The sequence below is a fragment of the Pinus tabuliformis genome, chromosome X, assembly GCF_031772625.1.
Source record: "Pinus tabuliformis cultivar Carrire ecotype Pingquan chromosome X, CPIR1, whole genome shotgun sequence".
NCBI lineage: Eukaryota > Viridiplantae > Streptophyta > Pinopsida > Pinales > Pinaceae > Pinus > Pinus tabuliformis.
Window position 1 is genome coordinate 625,626,870 of NC_142308.1, and position 27,586 is coordinate 625,654,455.

General features: G+C 39.8%; 1 protein-coding gene across 2 annotated transcripts in view; it reads left to right on the forward strand.

Moving 5' to 3' along the window:
- Positions 1-27,586, forward strand: part of LOC149141562 (U5 small nuclear ribonucleoprotein helicase) — a 446,214-nt gene that overhangs the window by 385,600 nt on the left and 33,028 nt on the right. For both annotated transcript variants that reach the window (XM_089450021.1, XM_089450020.1), the window contains 5 exons: positions 3,334-3,401; positions 3,486-3,654; positions 3,757-3,819; positions 5,492-5,587; positions 5,713-5,880. In XM_089450021.1, the coding sequence (XP_089306147.1) occupies positions 3,334-3,401; positions 3,486-3,654; positions 3,757-3,819; positions 5,492-5,587; positions 5,713-5,880 (564 nt within the window). The remainder of the gene's footprint in view (positions 1-3,333; positions 3,402-3,485; positions 3,655-3,756; positions 3,820-5,491; positions 5,588-5,712; positions 5,881-27,586) is intronic.

Consider the following 27,586-nt stretch of genomic DNA (forward strand, 5'->3'; position numbering starts at 1 on the left):
CTTTTCGGTTAATGCTTGGTTTGACGAGGAATGCAAAAAGGCAAGGTGAATGTGGGTTATTAAAGGCAAGGAATGCAAAAAGGCAAGGAATACATAAAGCTCAAAGCTTACAAGCAGTTATTAAGCAAGAAAAAGCCCAATTTCAGGGTTTCAAGTAGGGAAGAACTAATCTTCCTTGAGAAAAATAATCCCAAATTATTTGTAAGGAGCTCCAACTGAAAAAGTTACAAATTGGAAATAATATTACAACTTCTAAATGGTTTGACAATGCAAGACAACTCTATGAGCAGGTTCCCAAGGTTGACCCTCCCCCCTTGGTCAACACTGATACTAAACTCTTAACGATACAAGAGGTAGAGATGGGTATCAGGAAGTTGGGTGTTGGAAAAGCAAAAGACTTAGTTGAACTCCAAGCAGAATATCTAAAGTGGGGCTCAAAGATTCTTGTAACTCACATTACAAAAATCTTCAACAACATCATACAACAAGGGCTCCCCACAGATTGGACAACTAGTCTGGAAATACCTCTTTTCAAGAGTGGTGACGTCAATAATCCCTCCAATTATAGGACCATCATGATAAACCCTTTGTTTGCAAAGCTATTTGGAAGCATGCTAGAAAACAAAATTAGCAAGTAGGCAGAAGAAAGAGATAAGCGTGCTAAAGGGAGAGCAAGTTCTAGACCTAAACATTCCACAGTTGATCATTGTATAACGTTAAGGGACATCATTGAAAAAGTTAGGGAGAAAAAGGAAGAAGTCTTTTGTTGCTTTATTGATTTCAGAAAAGCGTTTGACTCAGTTCCTAGGGATAAGCTTTTGCACAAAATGGAGGAACTTGGTGTTCCTAAACATTTGAGAGCAACTATGAATAGGCTGTATGAAGAGGTGAAAGTCAAAATTAGAACTTCAACAGACATTTCTGAAAGTTTTAGAAGCGATATTGGGGTCAAGCAAGGTTGTCCACTGTCTCCTACCTTTTTGGTTTATATATCGACAAGCTTGAGGAGTGGTTAAATTCGCAAGGGGGTGATGGTATCTATTTGGGTAAGTTTGTTATAAGGCTTCTGTTGTATGCAGATGACCTTATTCTGATTGCTAAATCGGCTCTTGGTTTGCATGAGCACTTACTATCCCTTGAACATTTTTGTAGAAGGGTGGGGATGCAAGTCAATGTCAGCAAAACGAAAGTAGTGGTCTTCTCTAAGAAAAGAAAACATAACCAACATAAGTTCTACTTTGAAGGCAACATTCTGGAAGAAGTTGTGGATTACAAATACCTCGGAATTGACTTCAACAAAAATATAAGCTGGAATGGTTGTAGAAAGAAAAGAACTTTGGGGGGTTGGAAAGCATTTTATGTTTTTCAAAATAGGTGTAGAGAGGCAGAGTTATGGGACTGGAAAACCACTCAAACTCTTTTTGGGCTTCTAATGATTCCGGTGATTCTCTATGGTTGTGAACTATGGGCCAGCAGTACATCCGACATGCAGTGGAGACAAATTGAGAAAATTCAGAAGCATTTGATTACAAACAAATTTAAGATTAAAAGTGTAGTTCCTTATGATATCTTGTTAACTGAAACAGGGACTGCTCCTATTGAAGCAATTGCTATGGTGCGAGTCATAAGGTATTTAAAAAAAATTGAGCAAATGGAAGAGGGTAGATGGCCTAAGGTTTTCTTTAATGATAGATTGTGCAAGAGCAAAAAAACTTGGATGCAACAAAATAACAAATGGTAGTAAATGGGGTATTTGCTTGAACGCATGTCGCATAAACAACAAAGAGAAAAGATTTTGTTATGGAAAAGTTCCACAAGCGTACTTGGGATAAGGAGCTAGGAAGAAAGAAAAATTATTATATTACTATATTGAAGTGTCTAATCCCACTCATTGTCATCAACCAAAAGCATACATAGAGGCCAATATCTCTTGGAGAGCCAAAATTCTCATTGCTCAGTGAAGGACTAATTCTCATCAAGTTCGTTGTGAAACAGAGCGCTGGAAAAGGCCAAAGTAAGTGTGGGAGGAAAGAGTATGCATTTTTTGTTCTTTCGGAAAAGTGGAAACAAAAAACATTTCATTTTAGAGTGTGAGGCCTTCAAAGAAAACAAGGAAAGTTATGCAGATATGCGGGCAGCTAGCTCTTGGAATAATCTATTTAGCGAGGGGTTTGTCGAGAAGCTAGGATCATTTATTTTGAAGCTTCACAGAAAAAAGGCCGAATACATCAAGTAGATGAAGAAGCAATTTGTCCCATAGGCTATCTTTAGCCTTGTGGACGTTAAAATAATTTCTTTCTTCTTTCTTTCTTTCTAGATTCTAGAATTGCACAAATTTTATGATATCTATATTGTAAGAAAATTACACTTTTTTAATACTCCACCAAAGATCTCACTATCGCAATTGAAAATGGTCAACTAGTTAAAGACATATGGAGATTCCATAAGATTCGAATAAGAATACCAAATGTGGAATTATAGAATAGTTTTTATGCTACATCATTCAGTGGGATGGATATGGTGTTAGGCGTAGAATTCTTGATGCCTTCCAAAGATTGGATGCGTTTATAAAGTTTCAGTACAAAGGATATCTTAGCTTTATGAATGCTAGGCTAGCCAAAAGCATGCTCATGATCGGTAATGTTGGCTCAAAACCTTATGTCATTCCAGTTATTGTGTTTCTAAGGTACTTGAAGTACTCTCTTAATGACTTTGATAATCTAAAAGCATGCCAAAGCGTAGCAAGAAAACAATTCCCTTGCCACGCTGTGATAGCCAAACTTGAAACAGTGAAGGAGCTTGGGTCATATGTTTATTATCCAAACGGAACCATATTTTAGGATAAGAAAAAAAAATATACACATATTAAGATAGCAGCACTTCTTAATATGATCTACCAGATTTGGCGTGGCATCAGAGTCTATTGGAAATGTGGAACACACAGTATAGGGTTCAGAATAATTCCTTTATGAAAGCTTCGAGGATGAAACATTTTGAAGGGAGTGGGAAAATTATGAATATAAAATAACATATGTAAGTATAGGAATATAGAACTTAGGTTATAATATAATTCTTATGTCCTTGGTCAATTGCGGGATTCTAAAGCCAATATTACTTCAACGGAGGTATACAACCATTTGTCAAAGTATTCTTTGGAAATTATTGCAATAAGTGTTTAGGTTTGTGTTCCACTTTCTTTCATGTGACAGCAATTCCTCAAAATTGTCAACTGATTAAAAAAGCATCACATGATAGAATTGTCACATTTTCCGTTAGATTTGTGCGGATGTGGAATTGTATCCTAATTCTGCAGATTTTTTATGGCACTTGAAGGTTATGAATCCTAGCTACTATGATTTGGAGAATACAGAAAGCAGCACTGTCAATGATTACCTATCAAGGTAAATTATTTATTTTTCTTCTGTTCATTTCACTTTTATTGTACTTCAACTAAATTACTTTGATTTTGTACCTTATAATTACAGGTTGGTAACAGATACATTGCAAGACTTGGAAGATGGCGGCTGCATAAAAGTTGATGAAGATAATCTTGTTGAGCCTCTTATGTTGGGCACTGTTGCTTCCCAGTATTATCTTAGCTACAAAACAGTGTCCCTTTTCTCCACAAATATTGGACCTGACACATCGCTTAAGGCAAATAAAACAAAAGAGATGATTATTTGTAGCCTTTAAACATTTGATTCCCTTAAGTATTTGGTTAACACATATACTTAGCATCGATTGTGTCAAGTGCAGGTCTTATTTCACGTGCTGTGTGGTGCTACAGAATATGATGAGCTGCCTGTCCGTCATAATGAGGTACATACTTGATGTCAATGGTGCTAAAATCTAATGGGTATTTTCATTGTGGAAATAGTTGAACACATGCATTGTAAACAATATACTTATAATTTTTAATCTATATAGATTGTGCTTTTTCCAACAACTTAGATGCAATGTTCCACCAAGTTTCCAGAACTTAAATGCAAAACATGATTCAAATTCAAATCCAGTAATGAAATACATTGATTCATACATCATAAATGATTCAATGAAATAGAAATAATAACATATTGTATACATTGATTTAAATTCATCATTCATCATTCTAGAATCTGATTAGTAGTAAGAAAATTAGTAGATATTAAAGTATGAAGATTGAAACAGTAAATTGAAATTACTCAACCTCAAAAGTAGTAAAAAGTGAGAAGTCAAAGACTCGATCTGGTGTCATCAATATCTAGAGTTTAGACTCAAAAGTTAAAACTGAAAATGAGTAATGGACAATGAACCATTGTTATTAGAACTGGACTGTTCATCGAACAGGTTGACCCCAAAACCAGGAACTAGGAAAAAAAAGACCAAAAATCTGATCGATCAAATGGTGCATAAATATTCAAATTTTGGAAAAAAAGTGTAAATATTCATGTGCATCCATATGAATCCAAACCATTATACACAAATATGCAAAGTTTCTCGTATATATAGCAAGTAAAGGTGCAGATAATCAAAATAGCATCGAGTGCAATCCATATTTGAACCAAAAATACATCAACGAGGAGGTTCTAAATTGCCTCAATAGTCCAATTAATCATGCTACAACAATACCTACTTATCATCAAAATCATGCTTATATTGGGATCCTCATCTTCAATATCACCCTCTAAGCATTAAAATAAGATAGAAAAAACTTAACATCTCAAATTGAGATTTTGTTTGAGTGATGGGAAGATTTTTACTAGGGCCATGATAGGGAAGTTCAATAATCACTGCCACCAACATCAAGGTACATAGAGGGCTTGATTCTCTTGATTAAATGATAATTTCATACCCTCACACATGATAGGATCCAATGGAAACATTGCAATTCCCCCAATCCTGAGATCCTAAAAGCTGTTAGTCTACTAGATTTTGAGTAGGATTTAAAAATTCTACTTTCTCCATATGAATTCCAATGAAGTTGGAACTACTCTCAAACATTCTAAAACAATTATGTTAAAAGTTTAAGTAAAAGGATGAAAACTTTAAGAATTTAACGTTACCATTAATCACATAGCATTAGTAGGGCCCTAGGGTTGAATGTTAGGCTTCCCGACTCAAATTATTATTTTTAGGCAAAATCCGCTTGTGGGGGAGGGGCGGGGGAATGTTTTCCCAAGCATCATCCTATCTCAGGAGTGTGGGAAACATGGGGAGTGCACCCCCGACCCGGGCGATGCGACCTAGTGGAACACTGCTTAGATGAACGTGGAGTTCAATATGAATGTTTATGATCATGTCATGTATTTGACTTTCAAGTTTACTAATAAGTAGCATCTAACTCTAGTTCTTGTTTTTTAAGAAGTTACAGAAAACCGATTCCTTCATGACAGCAATGGGTGCTTGCTATATCTTTCATGATGATTATTTTCTCTTGATATATGCTGCAAGAATTTTATCATATGCATATTATTCTTTCTTTTCTCTCAAAATTCTTGCTGTATTTCTTCAGGAAAAGATAAATGAAGCATTGTCAAAAGAGATAGAGTATGAAGTTGATAAGAACAGTTTGGATGATCCTCATGTAAAAGCAAACTTGCTGCTTCAGGTAAGTGAGAGTCACAATATAGCTTGTAGAAAGAAAATAGAAGTTGATGATATGTCAACTAAATTGGAACATCCTCTTAAGTATTTTCTCTGCTCTTATTCTTGAAATATTATGGTCGAATATAGGCACATTTCTCAAGGTTGGAGTTGCCAATCAGTGATTATGTAACAGACCTAAAATCGGTTTTGGATCAAAGCATTCGAATCATTCAAGCTATGATTGATGTATCTGCCAATAGTGGATGGCTTAAGAGTGCGTTAAACTCTATGTACCTTATGCAAATGGTTTTGCAGGTAAGTTCTTGTCTCCTTTTCCTAAATCATTGTGTATGTTCTATGACTTGGCCTCATACAAATTGTTGTAACTTTTCCAATATTCATTTATGTCCAAAGGAAAATTAATTTCCCTTCTGCAAGCAGTGGTGTCCAAGATCTTTGATGGAGTTCTTGTCATAAAACAACTGCCCAATTCCTTAGTCAATAGAAGAGAAACTGTATAAAATAAAAGCCATGGAATATCAAGTTTTGTTAATGGTAAATCAGGGATTGTTATAGGTTTCAACTTCCTCTTCCATGAGAATATGCATTGACAACTCCTCAAAGCAACACCAGAATCTTCAGAATCTGCCGAAGTTATTTGGTATATTTGACAGCCACAATTTCTTTATGAGAAAAGACTTCAGAATCCATGGATCCATCTTCCAGCCACAAGTGCAGTCAGGTTAACTTAGTTGCAGCCAAATTTAACTCACATTATCTTGACTATGAACTAGCCATTTACATTTCTAGATAAATATCAGAGAACAGAAATAAATACAAGAGAAAGATGTCTAAAAAGCGTACACTTTCACAGGTTAAAGGATAAGCAATGGATGATGAGATACATATGGAAAGGGGAACCTTTATAATACTAGAAACTGCTTTATAGGTGCCGTCCCATGTACAGTGCCCACCATATGTAACATTTCCATAACCCTAATATCCGAATCATAAAAGTCACAATGACTAAACATAGGTTGATCCAGGTGGATATTGGTGGCCACCCGCCTATTCCACTTGGATCGCCCAACTCTGTTTCTTTCAGTGTCCTTAATTGTGGCACAGTTTACTATTTTTCACAGTTTTTCGGGTCCTAAACTTTTGGAGTTGCTTTAAGGCCCTAAATGATCTGTTAAATTTGGCATCTAGGGCCAAACTCCACCTTGGACAGCTCATATGATGCAGCTGATATTTTTATTGGATTCCTCTTTCCGAGAGGTGTAGGATTGATCTAAATATCATCTCATTCTGATGTACAAACGGAATTATGAATTTATATTGATTTGGACAAATTGTCAAGGTTGGCCATCAATCTAATGTAGGCTCAGAAGCCCAACAATGACGTCTATTTATCCTCAACGTTTGCATTTAAATAGAAGGTGTCTTTGCCTCATTTGGACATCACTCATTTTCTCATACACCTCTCTCTCCTCATCTAATTGGGTACAGATTTCTGGGCTCCTCTCTCTCTCCACACATGCGAAGTGGACAGATTTTCTGTTTTAGCATTGACCGAATTTCAGGGAAGTTTGACCAGCAGCGTTGAGCTTGTTTGACTGCGATTTTTGTGTGATAATTTCTGCAGAAGGGTTTGCTTTCAACGTTGACCTGTGTTGACCAAGTTTGATTGAGTTTTTCGGGACTGTTTTGGACTGATTCGGATGACTGTTGGAGGCCGAGTTGGCTGGGTTTGACCGAGCTGCTTTGGATGTCAAATTCTGCCCCATTGACCAATGTTGACTTTATAGTTGGGGTGTTCTGTGGCTGCTGTTTGTTTGGACAGATTTCACCTTGATTGGGCAAGTGAAAATTGCATATCGTACTCTCTCTCTGTTGAACTTTTGAAGAATAATAAGAAGAATTGATCAAAGGGTTTCCCCACGTTGGGGTTTGTCCCTGGCGGGGTCCACATCTTGTGTCCTCTTGTCTTGGCTTGTGTTCTACTATTTTTATTTATGTTCTATCTGCATTTACTGTCATATTAATGTGATTGCTAATCTGGAAATTGATATTGGGCTAATAAGAAAATTGAAGTAAATTGCTCTTAAGCATAGAACATACCATTGTTATCTAAAATTAACATGGTATCAGAGTTGAGGTGGAGACAAAGACCAAACAAGAGTGAAAAGAGAAATCACTAAGAAGAGCAATCACTGAGATTTGTTGGACAAGGACAAGAATCAATGGCCTTCACATCTTACTTCAAGCCTGATGACAAGCTCAATGATAAGTCTAATTATCATGCATGGAAGATGTCTCTTTATTTGACTTTGGAAGAGTAGGATGTTATGGATTATGTGCATGGAAAGATTTCTCAACCTCCTTCAAATGCACCAGCTGCCGCGAACACAAAGTACAAGAAGGGTGAAATCAAAGCAAAGACTATTATCTGGAATTCTATTAGAAAGCATTTGGTTGCATACATCTCCGATTTGAATGCATCTAAGGAAATTTATGACAGGTTAGTTGGCATGTTCAAAGCTAGCAATGCAAACCAAGTTCTCTTTCTCAAGAACAAGTTGAAGGACATAAAGAAGCGAAGAGGTGAAGATATCCAATCCTACTTTATGAGGATCACTGAGATAAAAATGATCTTCTTTTGATTGGGGAATCTATTGTTGATAGGGAGCTCACTCTTATTGCCCTTGGAGGACTCCCTCGTGAATGGCATGTGTTAAACACTACTATTCTCAACAACAATAGGATTCCAAGTTTTGAAGAATTGTTGACTAGATGTTCTCAAGAAGAGGCAAGAATGATGGAAATAGATATGCCTTCAAATAGGAATGATCCTACTGCATTCTCCGCTCATGCTAAAAAGAAAAACAATGCAGGTTCAAAGAAGCAACGCCAAGGAAGATTGGGTTTTAAAAATGGAAGGAAGGGAAGATGCTTGATTTGCAACAAGTTTGGCCACTATGCTAGGGAGTGTCCTAAATTCTTAATAGAAGGGATACACCTCATGATGATGACAACCACAACAACAACACTTTTAGGGGCAACGACAATCAAAGGAATGGTAGATTCAACAATAGAGGAAAAAGGAATGCTTCTGCTACTCAACATGGAAATGGTTGCCCTCCCAGGAGATCAAGAAACTCCAGGTATGATGAATCTAATGTTGTTGATAACAAGCCAAAAGAATTTTATTTTATATCTGCCCTCCCTACTGCCTCTCCTCCGAACACCTTGGGAAATTGGTTGATTGATAGTGGTGCCTCAAGGCACTTCACTGGGTATAAGGAAGCTCTTTCAAATCTGATTGAAAAGGAAACAAGTTTGGAAATCATCCTTAGAGACAATGCCACCTATCCCGTGAAGGGAGTTGGGAATATTACTCTTCAATTGAATCAAGGTAACACCATTCATCTACAAGAAGTACTATATGTACCCGATCTAAAGAAGAATCTGGTATCTATCTCGACGATGGAGGACAAAGGATTCAAGGTTTCATTCATCGATGGAAAGGTACGTGTGAAATAAAAATTTCAAAAATGCATTTACACTTGGATTCAGGGTTGATAGCCTATATCAAGTTGGAGGAAGTCCATTGGGAGCTATGTCTTGCGACACATCACTTCAATCCGAATTATGGCACCGAAGGTTTGCTCATCTACATTATAAAGCTCTACTCAATGTGAGGAAGATGGTGACAGGTATGCCGGAATTTAAAGTAGAACACGAAGGTGTTTGTCAGGGATGTGCCGAAGGAAAACATACAAGGGGACCATTCCCCACAAGTGATAGCATGATTATCGACATATTGCAATTGGTTCATTCTAATCTATTTGGTATGATGCCCGTGAACTCTTTGGGAGGATATTTATATTATTCTATTTTTGTGGATGATTTCTCTCACAAGACTTGGATTTATTTCTTGAAGAAGAAGGACGAAGTATTCTCATGGTTCCGTTCTTTCAAAGCTTTGGTCGAAAATCAAACTAGGAAGAAGATCAAAATATTGAGCACTGATAATGGAACCGAATATGAATCAAATGAGTTCAATAACTATTGTAGAGAAGCTATATTAAGAGGGAGACTACTACTGCATATACTCCTGAGAAAAATGATGTTGTTGAAAGGAAGAACCGTTATTTTATAGAAGCCACTCGTGCCATGCTTCATGATCAAAGCCTTCTGAAGTTCTTATGGGCCGAAGTTTCCAACACTGTCATGTATGTTCAAGCTAGATGCCCAAGTGTTGGACTCCAAAACTCTCGAAGAAGTTTTCATTGGTAAGAAACCTGATGTTTCTCACTTTAGAATTTTTGGTAGCCCCATTTATTTTCATGTACTGAAAGAAAAGAGAAGCAAATTGGATGCATCTGGGAAGAAAGGAACATTTGTGGGCTATAGTGAAACTTCTAAGGCATATAGGTCAAAGAGAAGTGGAGATAAGTCATGATATCACCTTCAATGAGGATGCTGCTTTTGGGAAGATTAGTAACCTTCCTATTGCAAGGAAGGACAAAGAAGCAGATTCAGGAAAGCAGGGAGAACTGCAAGATGAGCCGATGCCCGAAGCTGAAGGACCAATGGATCCCATTGATCCACTCCCTCATGAGTCCTCCTAAGAAAGGAGACCCTCATGGCTTAGGGAAACTCTCGAAGATATCGAGAGACATGTTGCACCAAGGTGGACATTTCGTGAAAGTAAGAAGCCGAATAGGTACCAAGGGTACGTACTTAACTACCATGAGCACCATTGTTCAATCTGAGTCTTGCACATTCGAAGAAGCTATGAAGCACCAAGTTTGGAAGGATGCTATGGACGAAGAATATGAATCGATTATGAAGAATGATGTTTGGGATGTGGTCCCTAGACCCAAGGACAAATCTGTTGTCACCTCGAAATGGCTCTACAAGATCAAGCATGGAGCTGATGGAAGTGCTGAAAATTTCAAGGCTAGATTTGTTGCTCGAGGCTTCTCTCAAAAGAAAGGTGTGGACTACGATGAGATATTTGCACTTGTTGCCTGATATACCACCATCCGTTCGATTATAGCCCTTGCAGCCTCGCAAGGATGGAATCTACATCAAATGGATGTCAAGACCACCTTCTTACATGGTTCAATTAAGGAGGAAGTCTATGTAGAACAACTCGAGGGGTTCAAAGTTCAAGATCGTCAGACACATGTATGTAGGTTGAAGAAAGCCCTCTATGGGTTGAAGCAAGCTCCCCAAGCTTGGTATGAGAGGATCGACAACTATCTGATGAAGCTGGGATTTACGAGAAGTGAAGCTGATCCGAACCTTTATTTTAAGGTTGAGAATTATAGACCTCTCATCTTGGTACTTTATGTGGATGACCTATTTCTGAAAGGTGCAGACCCTCTCATTCATCAATGTAAGAGGGATTTGGCTTTCGAATTCGAGATGAAGGACCTAGGACTAATGCATTACTTCCTAGGGTTGGAGGTCTGGCAAAAGCCAGGTGAGATTTTCCTTTCTCAAGGAAAATACATCGTGAAGCTACTTGAAAGGTTTAGGATGGTGGACTGCAAGTTCGTGACTACTCCGATGGAACTCAACTTCAAGAAGTTATGCGGAAGTGCTGCTGGGCTCGATTTGGGAAATCCTTCTGAGTATCGTCAACTTGTGGGGGCCCTGGTGTTCTTGGTGAACTCCCGTCCGGACATATGTTTCACAGTGAATACATTGAGTCAGTTTATGGTCGAGCCTCATCACATACACTGGATTGCTGCCAAGAATCTCTTGAGATATCTTGGGGGCACAATCACCTATGGACTGAGATACACTACCGGGAATGTGGGGCTCCATGGTTACTCTGATGCTGACTAGGTTGTTAGTGTGGTGGATCGTAAAAGCACATATGGATGTTGCTTCTCTCTAGGTTCTGCTTCAATATCTTGGATGAGCAGGAAGCAGAAGTCAGTTGCTTTGAGCACCACTGAGGCTGAATACATTGCTGCTAGTATGACCTCCTGTGAAGTTGTTTGGTTGAGGAAGCTCTTTAGTGAGTTGTTTGTACATGTGCTAGTAGCTGAATACCACCGTGATCTATTGTGAGTCGTGACAACCAAAGTGGGATTCGTCTTTCTGAGAATCCCGTATTTTATGACCGCTCCAAGCATATTGATATCAGGTAACACTTTATCCGCGATATGGTACAACAAGGAGCAATAAGGATCCATCGTATTGGGACTGATGATCATGTCGCAGATATTCTTACGAAGCCCCTGGGGAGGGTCAAATTCTTAACCTACCATGAATGACTTGGAGTCATGGAGAGACCCTCTTATGAGGGTCCCGTATGAGATGGATGTTGAGCTCTAGGAGCTCCGGGGGGCTTGGGGTACTTCTTGGAGCGATGAGCGACCATAGGGTGAGTGGTTCAACTTCCCCTATGATATCCCATGTTGAGATATGCATAGGATGAGTAGTTCACCTTCTCCTATGCATAGAATGAGTAGTTCACCTTTGTCAACTTGTGGGGGCCCTGATTGGTGAACTCCCGTTCAAACATATGTTTCATAGTGAATACATTGAGTCAGTTTATGGTCGAGCCTCATCACATACACTGGATTGCTGCCAAGAATCTCTTGAGATATCTTGGGGGCACAATCACCTATGGACTGAGATACACTGCCGGGAATGTGAGGCTCCATGGTTACTCTGATGCTAACTAGGTTGTCAGTGTGGTGGATCGTAAAAGCACATATGGATGTTGCTTCTCTCTAGGTTCAGCTTCGATATCTTGGATGAGCAGGAAGCAGAAGTCAGTTGCTTTGAGCACCGCTGAGACTGAATACATTGCTGCTAGTATTGATATCAGGTACCACTTTATCCGCGATATGGTACAACAATGAGCAATAAGGCTCCGTCGTATTGGGACTGATGATCATGTCGCAGATATTCTTACGAAGCCCCTAGGGAGGGTCAAATTCTTAACCTTCCATGAACGACTTGGAGTCATGGAGAGACCCTCCTATGAGGGTCCCGTATGAGATGGATGTTGAGCTCTAGGAGCTTCGGGGGGCTTGGGGTACTTCTTGGAGCAATGAGCGACCACAGGGTGAGTGGTTCAACTTCCCCTATGATATCCCATGTTGAGATATGCATAGGATGAGTAGTTCACCTTCTCCTATGGCATATGAGTAGGATGAGTGGTTCACCTTCTCCTGCCAATACATCCTATCCATGCAGTCTGGGACTCATTGGAAGTACCTCTCATCTGGCCAATGAGTAGGGAAATGAGGATAGGGACCATAGTACTACCGATGGAGACTGACTTTGGGTTAGTGGAGAGTAGTATGATACACTCGATTATTGGAGACTGACTTCGGGTCAGCGGAGAGTAGTATGATACACTCGATTATTGGAGACTGACTTCAGGTCAATAGAGAATGGTATGATACATTATCGAGCATTTCTTCTTCATTATTTCTTCATGGTTCAGCAGAGCAGAGCAGGGATGACAGGGATGGTATTGATTGTCAGATGGTTTGGCTAGTGGAGTTCTTCCTAGTTGAGAGGGAGTGTTAAATTTGGCAACTAGGGCCAAACTCCAACTTGGATAGCTCATATGATGCAGATGATATTTTTATTGGATTCCTCTTTCCGAGAGTTGTAGGATTGATCTAAATATCATCTCATTCTGACATGTACAAATGGAATTATGAATTTATTTTGTTTATGGACAAACTGTCAAGGTCGGCCAACAATCTAATGTAGGCTCAAAAGCCCAAGAGTCACGTCTATTCATCCTCAACGTTTGCATATCAATAGAAGGTGCCTTTGCCTCATTTGGACATCACCCATCTTCTCATACATCTCTCTCTCCTCATCTGATTAGGTACAAATTTCTGGGCTCCTCTATCTCTCCACACGTGTGAAGAAGACAGATTTTTTGTTTCAGCGTTGATCGAATTTCAGTGAAGTTTGACCAGCGTTTGACTAGCAGTGTTGACCTTGTTTGACTGCGATTTTGGTGGGATAATTCTTGCTTGGGCAGGCAACATTTCTAGGCACATAAATCGAGGCAATCCATACTATTTGACCAACATTGATTGCAGAAGGGTTTAATTGTAGCATTGACCAAGTTTGAATGAATTTTTCAGGACTATTTTGGGCTGATTCAGATGATTTTTGGAGGTCGAGTTGACTGGGTTTGACCAAGCTGTTTTAGAGGTCAAATTTTGCCCTGTTGACCAACGTTGACTTTCTAGTTAGGGCTTTCTGTGGCTGCTGTTTGTTTGGACAAATTTCACTTTAATTGGGCAAGTGAATATTGCATATTGTGCTCTCTGCTGAACTTTTGAAGAATAATAAGAAGAATTGATCAAAGGGTTTCCACACATTGGGGTTTGTCCCTGGCTGGTGCCACATCTTGTGTTTTGTCTTGGCTTTTCTTCTACTGTTTTTATTTATGTTCTATTTGCATTTACTGTCATGTTAATGTGATTGCTAATCTGGAAATTGATATTGGGCTAATAAGAAAATTGAAGTAAATTGCTCTTAAGCATAGAACATAGTAACATACCATTGTTATCTAAAATTAACACGATGTTTTTTTGAAAACGGGTAGACCTGTAGCTTGCAATAGGGGTTTGCAGTCAAAAGTTGTTGTCCTCGGATAGATCTTTCTAACGAGGTATCGTACGCGTCAAAGGAAGATAGTATGCCAAAGTTATGACCTTAGGAAATTGATGTACCCACTAACCCCAACAAAGCCCACAAACTTTTGGCACTTCATCTCCTAGGGTTAGGTTTTTGGATGTTTACGGTTTTTTCCATTGTTTCTCAATAATATAAAGGCCTTCAAGCCATTTTAACAAAAATTTAAGGTATGTTTCCATCACATCTCTTCTCAGAGATAAGCTATCATTGCTCAAGCTAGTTTGTTTCCATTCTGCATGTAAACAATGTTTAGTATTTGTTATTAATTAATTGAAGTTCAGTTTTCGTTGTATCTTTGTGTTTTTATATAAATTTGTATTTCATTTTTTTTCTTGCATAAATTTAGATCAATGGTATTAGAGTGGTCTGTTCTTTCTCTATTTTTCTGTGCATCTCCCCAACAAGGTTGGGGTATAAAGAGTTAGGACTTGAATTGGTTGAACCCTTGCAAGACTGATCTTGTCGACCCGGACAGCCTCCCATGGCGAAAGAAAAGAATGTCGAGGGAGCAGGAGATCCTTTCAAAATGTTGCTCGAAGATACCCTCGAGCGACAAAGGAACGAGGTGATGGAAAACTTTTCCCAGATCCTTCAGTGGATATGAGCGGGTGAAGCATCTTCATCCAACAGTAACTTCGGAGGCGCTACCCCCTTTAAGGTACAAGTTAACTCTGACTTTCCTATATTTGAAGGTTAGATAGACACAAATGTCGTATATAGATTGTTAAATCTGCTGGAAGGATATTTTTCAGTTCATAATTTTTCCAATAGGGAAAAAATCATTTTTGCACTCCTCAAAGCCACCCCCCACATCAAGGACTGGTGGGAAACCTATTGTGAGCAAAGGGATGAGAAGGAACCCTCACTATTGTCAACTAGACCCACTTGGAATTATTTCTGAGACACCGTCAAAGAACAATATTACCCTGTCAGGAGCTATGAAGATAAGTACATAAAATTGACCACACTACGATAGGGTAGGAACCAAGACGTATCGGAGTTCACAAATATTTTTCATACCCTTCGCACGAAGTTGGGTATCAAGGATTCTTAGCGGCATATGTACTCAAGTACCGTGACTGTTTGCATAAATACATGTAGGAGGAAATGGAGTTCCTAGACATATGCTCGCTTGGTGCTGCATATTGATATGATGTTAAGATCGAGAAAACAATTAAACAGAAGAAGAAAGACTTTGGATCTACGAATCCAAAGCAAGGAAAAGGCACCCCGAAACCGCAAAACAAAGGACAGAGCCAAGGTTGGGTGACCCAGGACAACCCATTGAAGCCACAAGCAAAGAATAGCACCACGAAGACAAAGGACACAAGAAAATGGTGTGAGTCCCACAAGAGCGCCACTAATAACACAAATGAGTGTCGCATCAAGCAGTGACTATTGAGTCATGACTAAGTTGAAAGCCTCAGAGTGAGGTGCATGTTCAGGCTCCAAGTCAGAACCGCACAAGGGGGATGACAAGGGGAAGCAGATTATCGATGCAAAGCACATTGCCACCATTGCCACCACAAAGGTCCAGAAGATTGAGTCCGAAGATCCAGAGGAGAGGGAGCGTCTCTTCTACTCACAGATGTGGGTGAAGGGTTAACCACTATAGTTCGTTGTTGACAGTGGAAGCCAAAAGAACCTCATCTCAGCTGAGATCATGAAGCAGTTGGGCCTACTGACGATACCACACTCACAGTCGTACACCATCGAATGGCTCCACCAAGGGCAAGATCTCCACGTCAGCCAGCAGTGTCGCCTGCCCTACAACATTAAGCCCTTCACAAATGAGGTACTATGTGGTGTTGCTCCCCTCGAGGTTTATGATGTATTATTTGGCCAATCATACTTGTGGAAGCATCATGTTGTATATGAGTCCAAACCTCGCACTATTATTATTACTTTGGGTAGTAAGCTCTACAAGATACCAGTGGTAGTTCCGCCTACTGCCATTTTTGTCATCTCTACTAAGCAATGCAGTAATATCATCTCCAAGACCAGGAAGTTTGTTTTCTTTCTGATTCACTCTCAAAGTAAGGGGTAGATTGTGGCCACATCCATGGCCCTCGGAAAGGGTTCCTCCACGTAGCAGAAGTAGGTGGATAAAGTTTTGGAAGAATACGTGGACATCTTCTCCTCACCCACAGGGGTACCTTGGCATTGTCAGGTCAAGCATTCAATTGATTTGACTCTCGACGCACCTCTATGCATTGGGCCGATATATTGTCGCTCTCTTCTTGAAAATGAAGAAATCAAGTGGTAGATCCAGAAGTTGCTACAATATCCAACCAAGTTCCTCACCTTGTGGGAATCCAATAGTATTCGTAGAGAAGAAGGATGGGACCTGGAGACTCTGCATTGATTATCAAGCACTAAATAAAATCATTGTTAGGAGCAGGTATCCAATCCCACGGAGTGATGACCTTCTTGACCAGCTCAAGGGGGCCATGTACTTCAGCAAGATTGATTTGAAGTCTAGCTAGCACTAGGTTCTAATAGAACCAAAAGATGTATGGAAGACTGCCTTCAAATTTGTTGAAGGAAATGTAACTAGGCTAGGTCTTCATAAATGTAATTTTGATATTTGTACTTATTCAAGAAAAGAGAAATTATTTTTGTATTATTTGTCAATGAGTTTATTGCTCATTAAAAATAGGTCAAGCACATTTTGAAGTGCTTCTAGAGAGTCAAAGTCACAATGTAATTATGATAAGATCCTTTGAGGGCTAGGTCTTCATAAATGTAATTTTGATATTTGTACTTATACAAGAAAGAGAAATTATTTTTGTATTATCTGTCAATGAGTTTCTTGCTCATTGAAAATAGGTCAAGCACATTTTGAAGTGCTTCTAGAGAGTCAAAGTCAAAATGTAATTATGATAAGACCCTTTGAGGGCATGTAAGTCATCATACAAGGTCATGGGAACACCGCTAAGCATGGTCAAATCCTCCCCTAACACCAACGAAGTCTAGAAGCAGCAAAACAGTGAATAAAAATGATTTATGAAGCAAAGTGTAAGTCGGCCTAAAGACAGCCAGTCATGTCGGCTTAATTGGAGGGACATACCTCTATTTATAGAGGCCGTACACACCAAAAGATAACGGATTACTTGCTCTGAAATCCGCATATAAGAGGAAGGCTAAAAAGGACGAAGACAAGGGTAGAAAAAGGGTAACAAGGGAAGCAAGTTAAGGAGACAAAACAACGAAGCTAAGGAGGCCATTTTTGAAGCAGCTACAGCCACACATGCGAAGAAATAATGACAGACTGCGGCGAGATCAACAATAAAGTTGTATTGACATATTCTTTATGGTTTGGGCTAGTAACTATGCCTACAAAGGCCTCCTACTCCAGCGTGGAGGAAGAACTCTCAAACAATGTAAGGGAGCAAAAAAATAAAGTATGAAGGATTGTTACTAGGGCTAGAAACATTCACACGTGCGAGGTGCAACAAGGGTATGACAGCAAGCTAATAGTCTTTTGTTTGGGTGAAGAGATCAAGCCTCCAAGGACTCACAAGCCCTGTGAACAAGTCCATCTCTCTAAAGTGAAAAAGACTCTAATTGGAAGACGAAGTGCTAGAAGGCAAAGTGCTGAAAGTGACAGTGCAAAAAAAGGAAGGATTTGGCTTATGCTTGGAAGGTATCCTAGTCAAGGGTCTGGGGTTTGGCAGTTGTGCAAATAAGAAGCTTCAATAAGAGAAATCTTACAAAGGGTTTTCCTCTCAAGAGTGGAGACGGTTTGTCCCTGGCAGAGTGCAAAACTTTGTGTTCTTGTCATTTTGTTTTGGTAGTAGTTTGATGAAACACACACTAATAAGAAGAAGAAGATAAATTGAAGAAGTACATCACAAATTGTTATCAAGTAACGAAGAATCATCACAAAACTAGTTTTCCCTAGATTCTTCAACAAAATTCAAGGGAGGCCTTTTTGAATGGTTGGTTATGCCCTTTGGGTTGATAAACACCCCTACAACTTTTATGAGGTTGATGGATGACATCTTGCGACCCTTCACCAACTCGTTCGTGGTTGTATATCTGGAGGACATCCTCATCTTCAACAAGAGTTGGGAAGACCACTTGCAACATATTTGCGAGGTCCTTCAAACCTTGCGGCAACACAAGCTATGTGCCATCTTGGAGAAATGCACCTTTGGCATGAACCGAGTCCAATATCTGGGTTACATCGTTGATGAACAAGTTGTGCATGTGGATCCAGCTAAGATCCAAGTCAGTTGGGATTGGCTAGCCCCGACCACTCTAACAGAGCTTCACAACTTTTTGGGCCTTGCCAATTTCTATAGAAGGTTCATGTTGGGATTCTCTTATATCACTTGGCCTTTGAGTCAAGTTACCCGGGGTGGAGCAAAAGCAAATTTTTTCTGGTCCAAGTCCTAACAGAAGGCGTTCGTTGAGCTAAAGCACCACCTTTTCTTCGCACTAGTGCTCACATTGCCAGATCTGTAACAACCCTTTGAAATTGAGACAAATGGCTCTTGAGTATGCTATTGGTGCAGTCCTCATCAAACAAGGTCATCTGATGGCCTATCACAATGAGACACTCTCCAATACAATTCAGAAATACCCCACTTATGATAAAGAAATATATTCCATTGTGTAGGCTTGTTGGCAGTGGAAACATTACATTCTAGGGAAGGAGACGATCATCCACACAAATCACTGACCTATCCAGTTTTACAGAAACAAGGGAAGTTGTAGAACGACCACCATAAAAAATGGTCCACATATTTGCAAGAGTTTCATCTGAACATTAAGTACAAGAAGGGAAACACCAATAATGTTGCAGATTGCCTTAGTCGAACACCGATTGTGGCGCTAAACACTGTGCACTACTCCCTCTCGGCACGAGACTTTTGGATGGCTACAACTTTACAAAAATGATTCAAAATTCGCCACGACATACCAGATTTTGATGGATGGCGAGCAAGTTCCAGACTTCCACCTCCAGGTCTAGGACACACTGTTATGCCAACTGGGACATTTTTGTGTTCCTTCAAGCGAGCGCGCCAAGATGAATTTGGGAGGCGCACTACAGTCGAGTCACGAGACATTTTGGTGTAGAGAAGACAATGAGAGCACTGCAGAAGTATTTTTATTGGCCAAGTCTTTGACAGGATGGCGTAAAATATATCAGATCCTCCATTTTCTATGCCATCGCCAAGCCAACCATAAAGAAGCAAGGCCTGTATACTCCACTTCTTACTCCTAGTCAACGTTGGGAATCCATCTCCATGTACTATATGTCTGGCCTTCCTTCTACCAAGCATGGTAACGACTGTGTATTTGTGGTTGTCAACAAATTTTCTAAGATGGCCATACTAGCTACCTACAAAAAGAGTATCACAACAGAAGCCACTGCCAAACTCCTTTGAACGAGTATGGGTACATTTTGGGGTCCTGCAAGCCATTATATCAGATCGGGATAACAGGTTCCTAAGCGCATTTTGGTCGAGCCTTTGGTCATTATTTGACACCAAGCTCACCAAGTCGACTTCATTTTACCCCAGACTGATTGCCATATAGAGGTCGTCAACAGGATGATTGTGCACATACTATGCATGTACAACTCTAAGCATCCACAAACATGGGATAAGAGTCTTTCCTATGTGCAAGACAACTATAACAAAGCTCTCCATAGCTCGACTAGCCATAACCCCTTTCAAGTGGGCCTAGGATTTCAACCATTATGTTCCCTTGATGATGTTGCACTGCCTTTTCTAATTACATAGGAAGAATTTGGTCATGTTCAGTTCGACTCTGATAAAGCCACTAGGTTTATTGAGCGCATTCAACACATCCACTAGCAAGTTCACGAAATCTTGGATAAAGCCACTGCCACGTACAAACAACGACATGAGTAGCATCGGGTGCCACACAAGTTTAAGGTGGGCGACAATGTTTGGTTAAATCTGCTAAAAGAACGCCTGGTCGGAGTGTGAAAATTCCTTAAACCCAAGAATTCCTACTGCAGCACTGATGATATTTCTTTTTGTTAGATTTACATGAACAATTTATTTGCAGTTTCCTATGTCAAACATCGAAATACATACACTGCAACCTACACCAATTAAATAATATGCTGAAACAAGAAACTGAACAATAGAGAAAGATACACACAAGTGACACAGACGAATGTCCCTGGAAAAACCCAATGCAGGAAAACCGATGCAACAGATTTGAGGGTTTTTATTATTAAGTTGAAGTATTTATGAATATAACTACTAGATGCCCTCTCGTCAATCCAGTTATAGAGAAAATCACTTAGCAGAAGAAACTGGTGAAATTACCTCACTCTACACTGTAAGTCCCAGTTGATTTGGTAGCTGAACTGTGAGTTCCCCAACTACTTCTGCGTTGCCCCTACGTCAGCCTCTAAGTCACTGTGTCAGCTCAACTGCGAATCAATCTGCCTTCAAAAGCCTTTTCCAGCCCCCCCGACTCAGAAACATCATCTTCCTCAGCAAATTCGAACCTCTGCACTGGAAGTTGTTGTGCTGCTATGCGTGGGGCCTGTGTGAGCCCTTCCTGGCTCCGCGTCACCCTCTCTGGCCTCTACGCTACCTCCTTTGTGTGTCTCTCTACCTCTCTGTTGAGTATCCTTGGCTCCGGAGAAGATCCTCCATCCAAAACTCCCTCTGCCCCTCTCTGCAAAAGCTCACTATCAAAATTCTCCCGACCATTGCTCTGCTTCAGAAAATCAAACTTCTAAACTCACTCTGTGTCTTTCCAAATGACCCTCAAGCCTCCTTAAATAATCTTCTCGTTGACAATCAACGACCTCGATTAGAAGATAATTAATGGCTAAGATCACTTTTGCTTGATCCTTGTCTTCTTCTAGAAGTTACACCCACAGTTAGATTAATACCCATTAATTATTTTATTTTCTTAAGTTTAGACTTAGGGTCCCATTAAAAATAATTAATTATTTTAATAAAACTGTTTCTGGGTGGAGTTTTCCAAAACGCTTTCTAGGTTCTTTGGAATACATGTGCCCAAGCCTCCCTGCAAAATTTGAGACTTAGAGCGCATCTAATGCTGCCAGAAATCAACATAGAGCCCATCTGAAGCTTTGACCACTTCGATACAATCCTTACACCATCACCAAGGCTATGGGAGAGAACACTTTCGAGCTCAGTATCCCCCCATTCCTTGGCTTGCACCCTGTATTCAATGTGGACTGCCTTCGGGCATACTTTCCACCATTACTGGACACGTCAGATTGAACAACTGACACTAACAGAGCTCAACTCTAATTGCGTTGAACAGGTCACAACTGATCGCATCATGGACACACAGATCGAGAACACTCGCAAATAGACGATCCAACTGTATCGACCTGTCAAAGATGGCCATCTCCTGCACCAGGGCAAGTGGCTCACCAGGGAGAAAGTTTAGCAGAAGTTTCCCCATCTCATGGAAGCACTCAACGCAATGGGAACCATTGCTTCCTAAGGGGGGAGCACTGAGCCAGGTGGATATTGGTGGCCACCATCCTTTTCGACTTGGACCCCCCAACTCTATTTCTTTCAGTTTCCTTAACTGTAGCACAATTTACTATTTTTGGCAGTTTTGCAGGTCCTAAAATTTTGGAGTTGTTTTGAGTTCCTAAACGATGTTTTTGTGGAAGACGGACAGACCTATAGCCCATAGCAAGGGTTTGCAATCAAAGTTGTTGTCCTCAGATAGATCTTTCTAACGAGGTATCGTACACGTAAAACAAAGATTGTATGACAAAGTTACAACCCCAGGAAGTTGATGTACCAATTAACCCCAATGGGGCCCACAAACTTTTGGTGCTTCATCTCCTAAGGTTAGGTTTTTGGGTGTTTAGGGTTTCCATTGTTTCTCAATAATAATATGGCCTCTGAGCCTCATTGTAACACAATATTAAGGCATGTAGCCATCACATCTCTTCTTAGAGATAAGCTACCATTGTCCAAGCTAGTTTGTTTCCATTCTGCATGTAAACAATTTTCAGTGTTTGTTATTAATTAATTGAAGTTTAGTTTCCATTGTATCTCTGTGTTTTTGTTTACATTGTATTTCATTTCATCCCTGCATAAATTCGGATCAAAGGTTGTGTCCTTTCATAGTATGGACCAACTATAAATTGGCATTTGTCCTCCCCAATTTGGCATATGTGGATCTTAGACTTCTGTGGTAGCTCGAATATCTTTGAGGCTTCCTTTTGTGATTTGCATTATCTCTCTATGGAGGCTTGTATTAAATATCAATAGTTCATCTTACCTGTGGCTTGCACTCTTTATTGTGGCTCGTCTTACATGTGGCTCACACTCTTATTTGTGGCTCGCATCTCTCTATGGCACACATTCCTTTATCTTTGTGGCTTGTATTCTGGCTGCACTTCATCATAGTGGCTCACACTTCATCTCAGTTGCTCACACTGTATATTCCTGTGACTTATAGGTATGAACAGTAATAGACATGACTATGACTTGGAGGTATAAACAATGATCTATATGATGATGACTTGGAGGCATGACTGTGACCTATAATATATGATTATGACTCTAGTTCAATGTGTAGCAGTAATCCTTATTTTGTGGTGAGATAGTAATCCTTGTTAAGTGATGTATGACAATGTTTTAACAGTGAAGTATAATATATCAGTGTCTCTTGTGTTTATATGGCTATGTATATTCAAAGATGTATGGCAAAGTGTGTTCTATTGATAATGATGTGTGACAATGCCTTCATGACAATATTGACAATGATGTAGTCATGATGACAATAACCCTATATCAGTGACCTTGATGACAATGAGTAAGTGATTTGTGTGTTAGTGAGTTAGTGATCTATGTGACAGTGAGTCAGTGACCTAGTATGGCAATAATCTTTGATATGGAAATGGAAATAACCTTTGATATGGAAGTGACTTTGATATGACAGTTAATGTATGGCATTGACTTTAATGCATGGCAGTTATCTTGATATGGCAGTGTCCTTGGCATGGCAATGACCTCTGTGATGGCTTCTCTCTATGATGATGATATGACCATGATAATGATGTATATTGTGCTCTTATGACAGTGTGATATGGAGGCCTGTGCTTGCCTCTCTAATGTACATGTCTTTTAATGTGATTACATATGAGCAGGACGAGTGGTTAACCTTCTCTGTTGATGCCCCAGCATACATCCTATCCATGTAGTCCAGGACTTGTGGGAAGTACCTCTCATTTGGCCAATGAGTTGGGAAAAGTGGTTAGGGACCATAACACTACTAATGGACGTATCGTGTACTGTCGTACTCCCTATGACTAGGATGCATGGTGTTCAACAACTTGATTTCAAATCAAGTCTGATCGAGGTTCTACCTCTAGACTGACTTTTGTAAGTGGAGAGTGGTAAGGTATTGTGGCTTACTCTCGATCGATTCTTCTTCATTATTCATATCAGTCTTCAGCAGAGCAGAGATGAGATAAGATTCAGAGATGGTACATGACGACAGGGTGGCATGATGATTGATGATGATGGATGGATTGGCAGGTGGAATTCTCCCTAGTTGAGAGGGAGTGTTAAAATTGGCATCTAGGGCCAAATTCCACCTCGGGATAACTCATTTGATGGAGATGATGATTGCATTAAATTCCACTTTTCGAGAGGACCAAAATTGATATAAAGATCATCTAATTTGGACAAGCAGAAGTGTGTTTTTGAAGTTATGCCACACACGTGAAAACTGTTCAGGTCGGCCACATCATCATGTAGGTTCAACGCAAGTGAGGAATCCATCCATCACCTCGGCATCAAATCTGAAACCATAGGAGTAAGAAAATGCGGGGTTGAGGTAGATACGTGCAACATGAATGGGGCAATGGAGGGTATTGTTCCATTGCTCATCAATCACTCCCCATACCAACTGTTGTTTCTCTAACCCCTCATCTCCCCTATCTTCATAATAGGCATGAATGGCTTCTTTGGCCCTATCCATGGCCTCATACAAGTAGCCGATTTCAGCCTTGTCTCCATCAACCAACCAGAGAACCCTTACCAAAGGTTCTAAAATGGCACACACCTCCTCTACTCCTGCCCAAAAGCTCTAATCATATTAAACTAGTCTGCATATGCCGTCTCCCTCTGGTTTGCGGCTAATACATAAAGCACGCCAATCTTGTGATAAAAACATGCTCTTTAGATCCCACATTGAATCCAACAGAGACTGAAAAGATATGAAGTTAGTGACAAATCGTGTAATGGCAAGACACACCAACTCTTTGTTGTTGGTGAATCTTCTCATCAAGCTAAGAACATATGCATGATTATATATAATTTTTGTTATGCTCTTGGTTGATTCAACAATATCCCTCACAAGAGGAATCGTACCTATATCCTCCAACATTAAGTCAATACAATGAGCAGCACAAGGTGTCCAAACAAGTTGGGATACCTCTCCATAAGTAGCTTGCATGCTGCAACATAATTTGCAGTGTTGTCCGTTATGACTTGGACAACATTTTGTGGACCTACTTCCTGAATGAAGATGTCCAACATCTCACATAATAAACGTGCATCTTTAATGTGTGCAGATACATCAACAAATTTCATAAACATTATCCCCTTGGGACAACTAACCATGACATTAAGAAGGGTCCTACCCTTCTAGTCAGTCCAACCATCTGACATGACTATGCATATAGTTTGTTCCCATGATGCCCTAAACTCCTCCAATCTAGTAATGCAATGAACGTTTTCATTTTGAAGAAGAGGCACTCTCAACTTTGCAAAGGTTGGAGCTTTGTACCCCGGGCCAACAATAACAACAACAACATCAAACATAGGTTAATAGAATGGGTTGGTCTTGGCAATGTTGAAAGGAACATCACTCCATAGAAGACACTTACTGACCAACCTATCAGCTTCTACCTTTTCCTTCTTCTTTTTTTAAGTGTCGATTTGATGCCAGGTTGTGCACCAGGTGTGGTTCTAGGAACAAAAAAATATGAGAAAGCTGAGGGGTTGGGACATGTGGGTGTGGAATGTGATGTTGAAGAACCACTCTCACTTCTCCCCACTCTTGAGGCCCCTACAAGTTGGCTTTTTATCGTTTCCCTGATATCTTTGGCCTCCTCTTTATCCATCAATGTTTTAATGGCTTACTGAATGATTTTTGGAGTTAGATTTGGGAAAAGTTCTATATTTTGCCTCGGAATTTTCCCCAAATGGAATTTTAATTTGTTGACACCCCTTAACATATGCTTGCCACACAACTTGCAAGTCAAATACATCCTACTGAACCCCCCTGATTCGGGTATAGGATCAGGTTCACCATATTCCCACATAGGGTCCAAATTCCTCGACATTTTGTTTGAAACTTTGAACTTGAATTTGAACCTAGGGCACCAAAAAAATTGAAAAAAAACTAAAAATTGCCCATCACATAAGAAGCAAACACAAATGTAATTGTTGATTTTAAATTTTAAATGTCTCTTCTCACTCACTTGAACACATTTAGATTCACTAAACAAGGGTTTGAATTTTTTATTCTTGAAAGTTGAAACATGTAAACAATCTAAACATTTTGAAGTTTTGATTCAATCTAGATTCTAAACAATGTTTTGATTCAAATTTCTAAGCAAAAATAAGCTAAAAACAAACTAATAGAAAGATTTAAGAAGCCATTTGTGTAACAAAGACTGAGAGAGAAATTAAAATACATACATGGCAGCAGCAAATTGGCACCTTGAGTCTCTCATGTTGAGCAATGGACAAATCTCCAAATCCACACCACAAAACTAGTAAATCTCCTCCTCTTGGGCAATGGCAAACACCTCCTCTCTCCATAGGGACGAATGGCAGAAAGAAGAGTGAAAAATGAGTGATTTTTCGGCCTTTTGCCTCACTTATTTGCGGCTTTGGAAGGCTTTCCAATTTTTTCGATTGAATCCCGATTAAATCATGTCTTTTTCAATTAAATCATGGCTTTTTCATTTTCAAAAAAATCACCAAAAAGTCTAGCAATAAAATCGGCTAGCCCAAAAAACCGGACTTTGCCAATTTTATCTCAACTTTTTCCACACAACTCTAGAGAATTCTATTGATGAAGTCTAATTGATCTTAGCCATCAATGGAGATTAAATCGTGGTTGATGAAGACACAACAAGAGATTATAAGAGCAACTTGAAGGGTTAGAGAGAAACACATCGAGCATCAATGTGATCAAGTTGTGAGAGGCAGATCGAGCTAGCCTGTTTGCAGTCTTCAATAAGGGCACAATTCGAGCCAGAGAGAGAGCATCAGAGAGAGGGAGAAATATATAATTTTGGAGTAGAATTCCGTAGAGATTCCCTGTGATTTTTCAGTGTCGAAGTGGCAGGAAAAGGGAGGTTGAAATTCATCTGCAGGGAGGCCGTATAGGTAGTGTGAATAGCTAGAAACCCCAGTGTGAGTTTTCGAAAGAGGGTTGATTCAGTTGTCGGAGATCGGATCAACTTCCAGGAGGTAGAGTGAGCCACTTCTAGAGTTAGAGGGAGGCAAGACGACTCAACTAGAGCCATCATCGAGGTAGTGCGAGTGGATCTAGAAGTTGCAGTGTGCATTTCAGGCAACAATGCGAGTTGTCTGTGTGGGATGCGAGCAGGCCAAAGGAGGCCAAGTTGGATTGTAGAGGAACTCAAAGATCTCCAGATTATTTTGCTAGTTGTGATCTATATTTTCTGGAGGATAGCAAGTTGGGCCCAATTGTAATAATTTCCAAATTGTTGTATGATAAAATAAACCCTCATCTGCTGCACCAGTTTTCCCTTTGGGGTTTTTTTTGGGATGTTTAATGCAAAATAACTGTCAATTTTTTTGTGTGTGCATTTATTTCTCGATTCCTGATTTTGTAACTCTGCAACATTTTTATTGTGAAGAATGCATTAGTGGTTTGATCGTTATTTGTTGTAAACAAATAAATTGCTAATAGTTAGAAGATTAAACTTCGGTTGTTGCATTTGTGAGAATTTCACATGATAGTGTTATCTCCCTAAGTGGGAGTGGTTAAATAGACTACCCTATTAGGTGTTCCCAGCTCCTAAGGGGAAAGACATGTGCCTGGTACATTCTTTAATCAATAGGTGGCATATAAGTAATGATGGTACTGAGTGGGGATGAGGAGTCTCAAGGCCAAATGCCATGGGTACAAGGATATCAATAATGAGAAAGTGCACATATTAGGTCTATAGATGTGAGGAGGGAGCAATCGTGGCTGTATGAGTTAGCCCAACGTTTGTTTTTCCACCCGTCCTTATATTTGTTTTTCTTTTTCTTGATTTTTCTTTGTATCACTGCTCGAA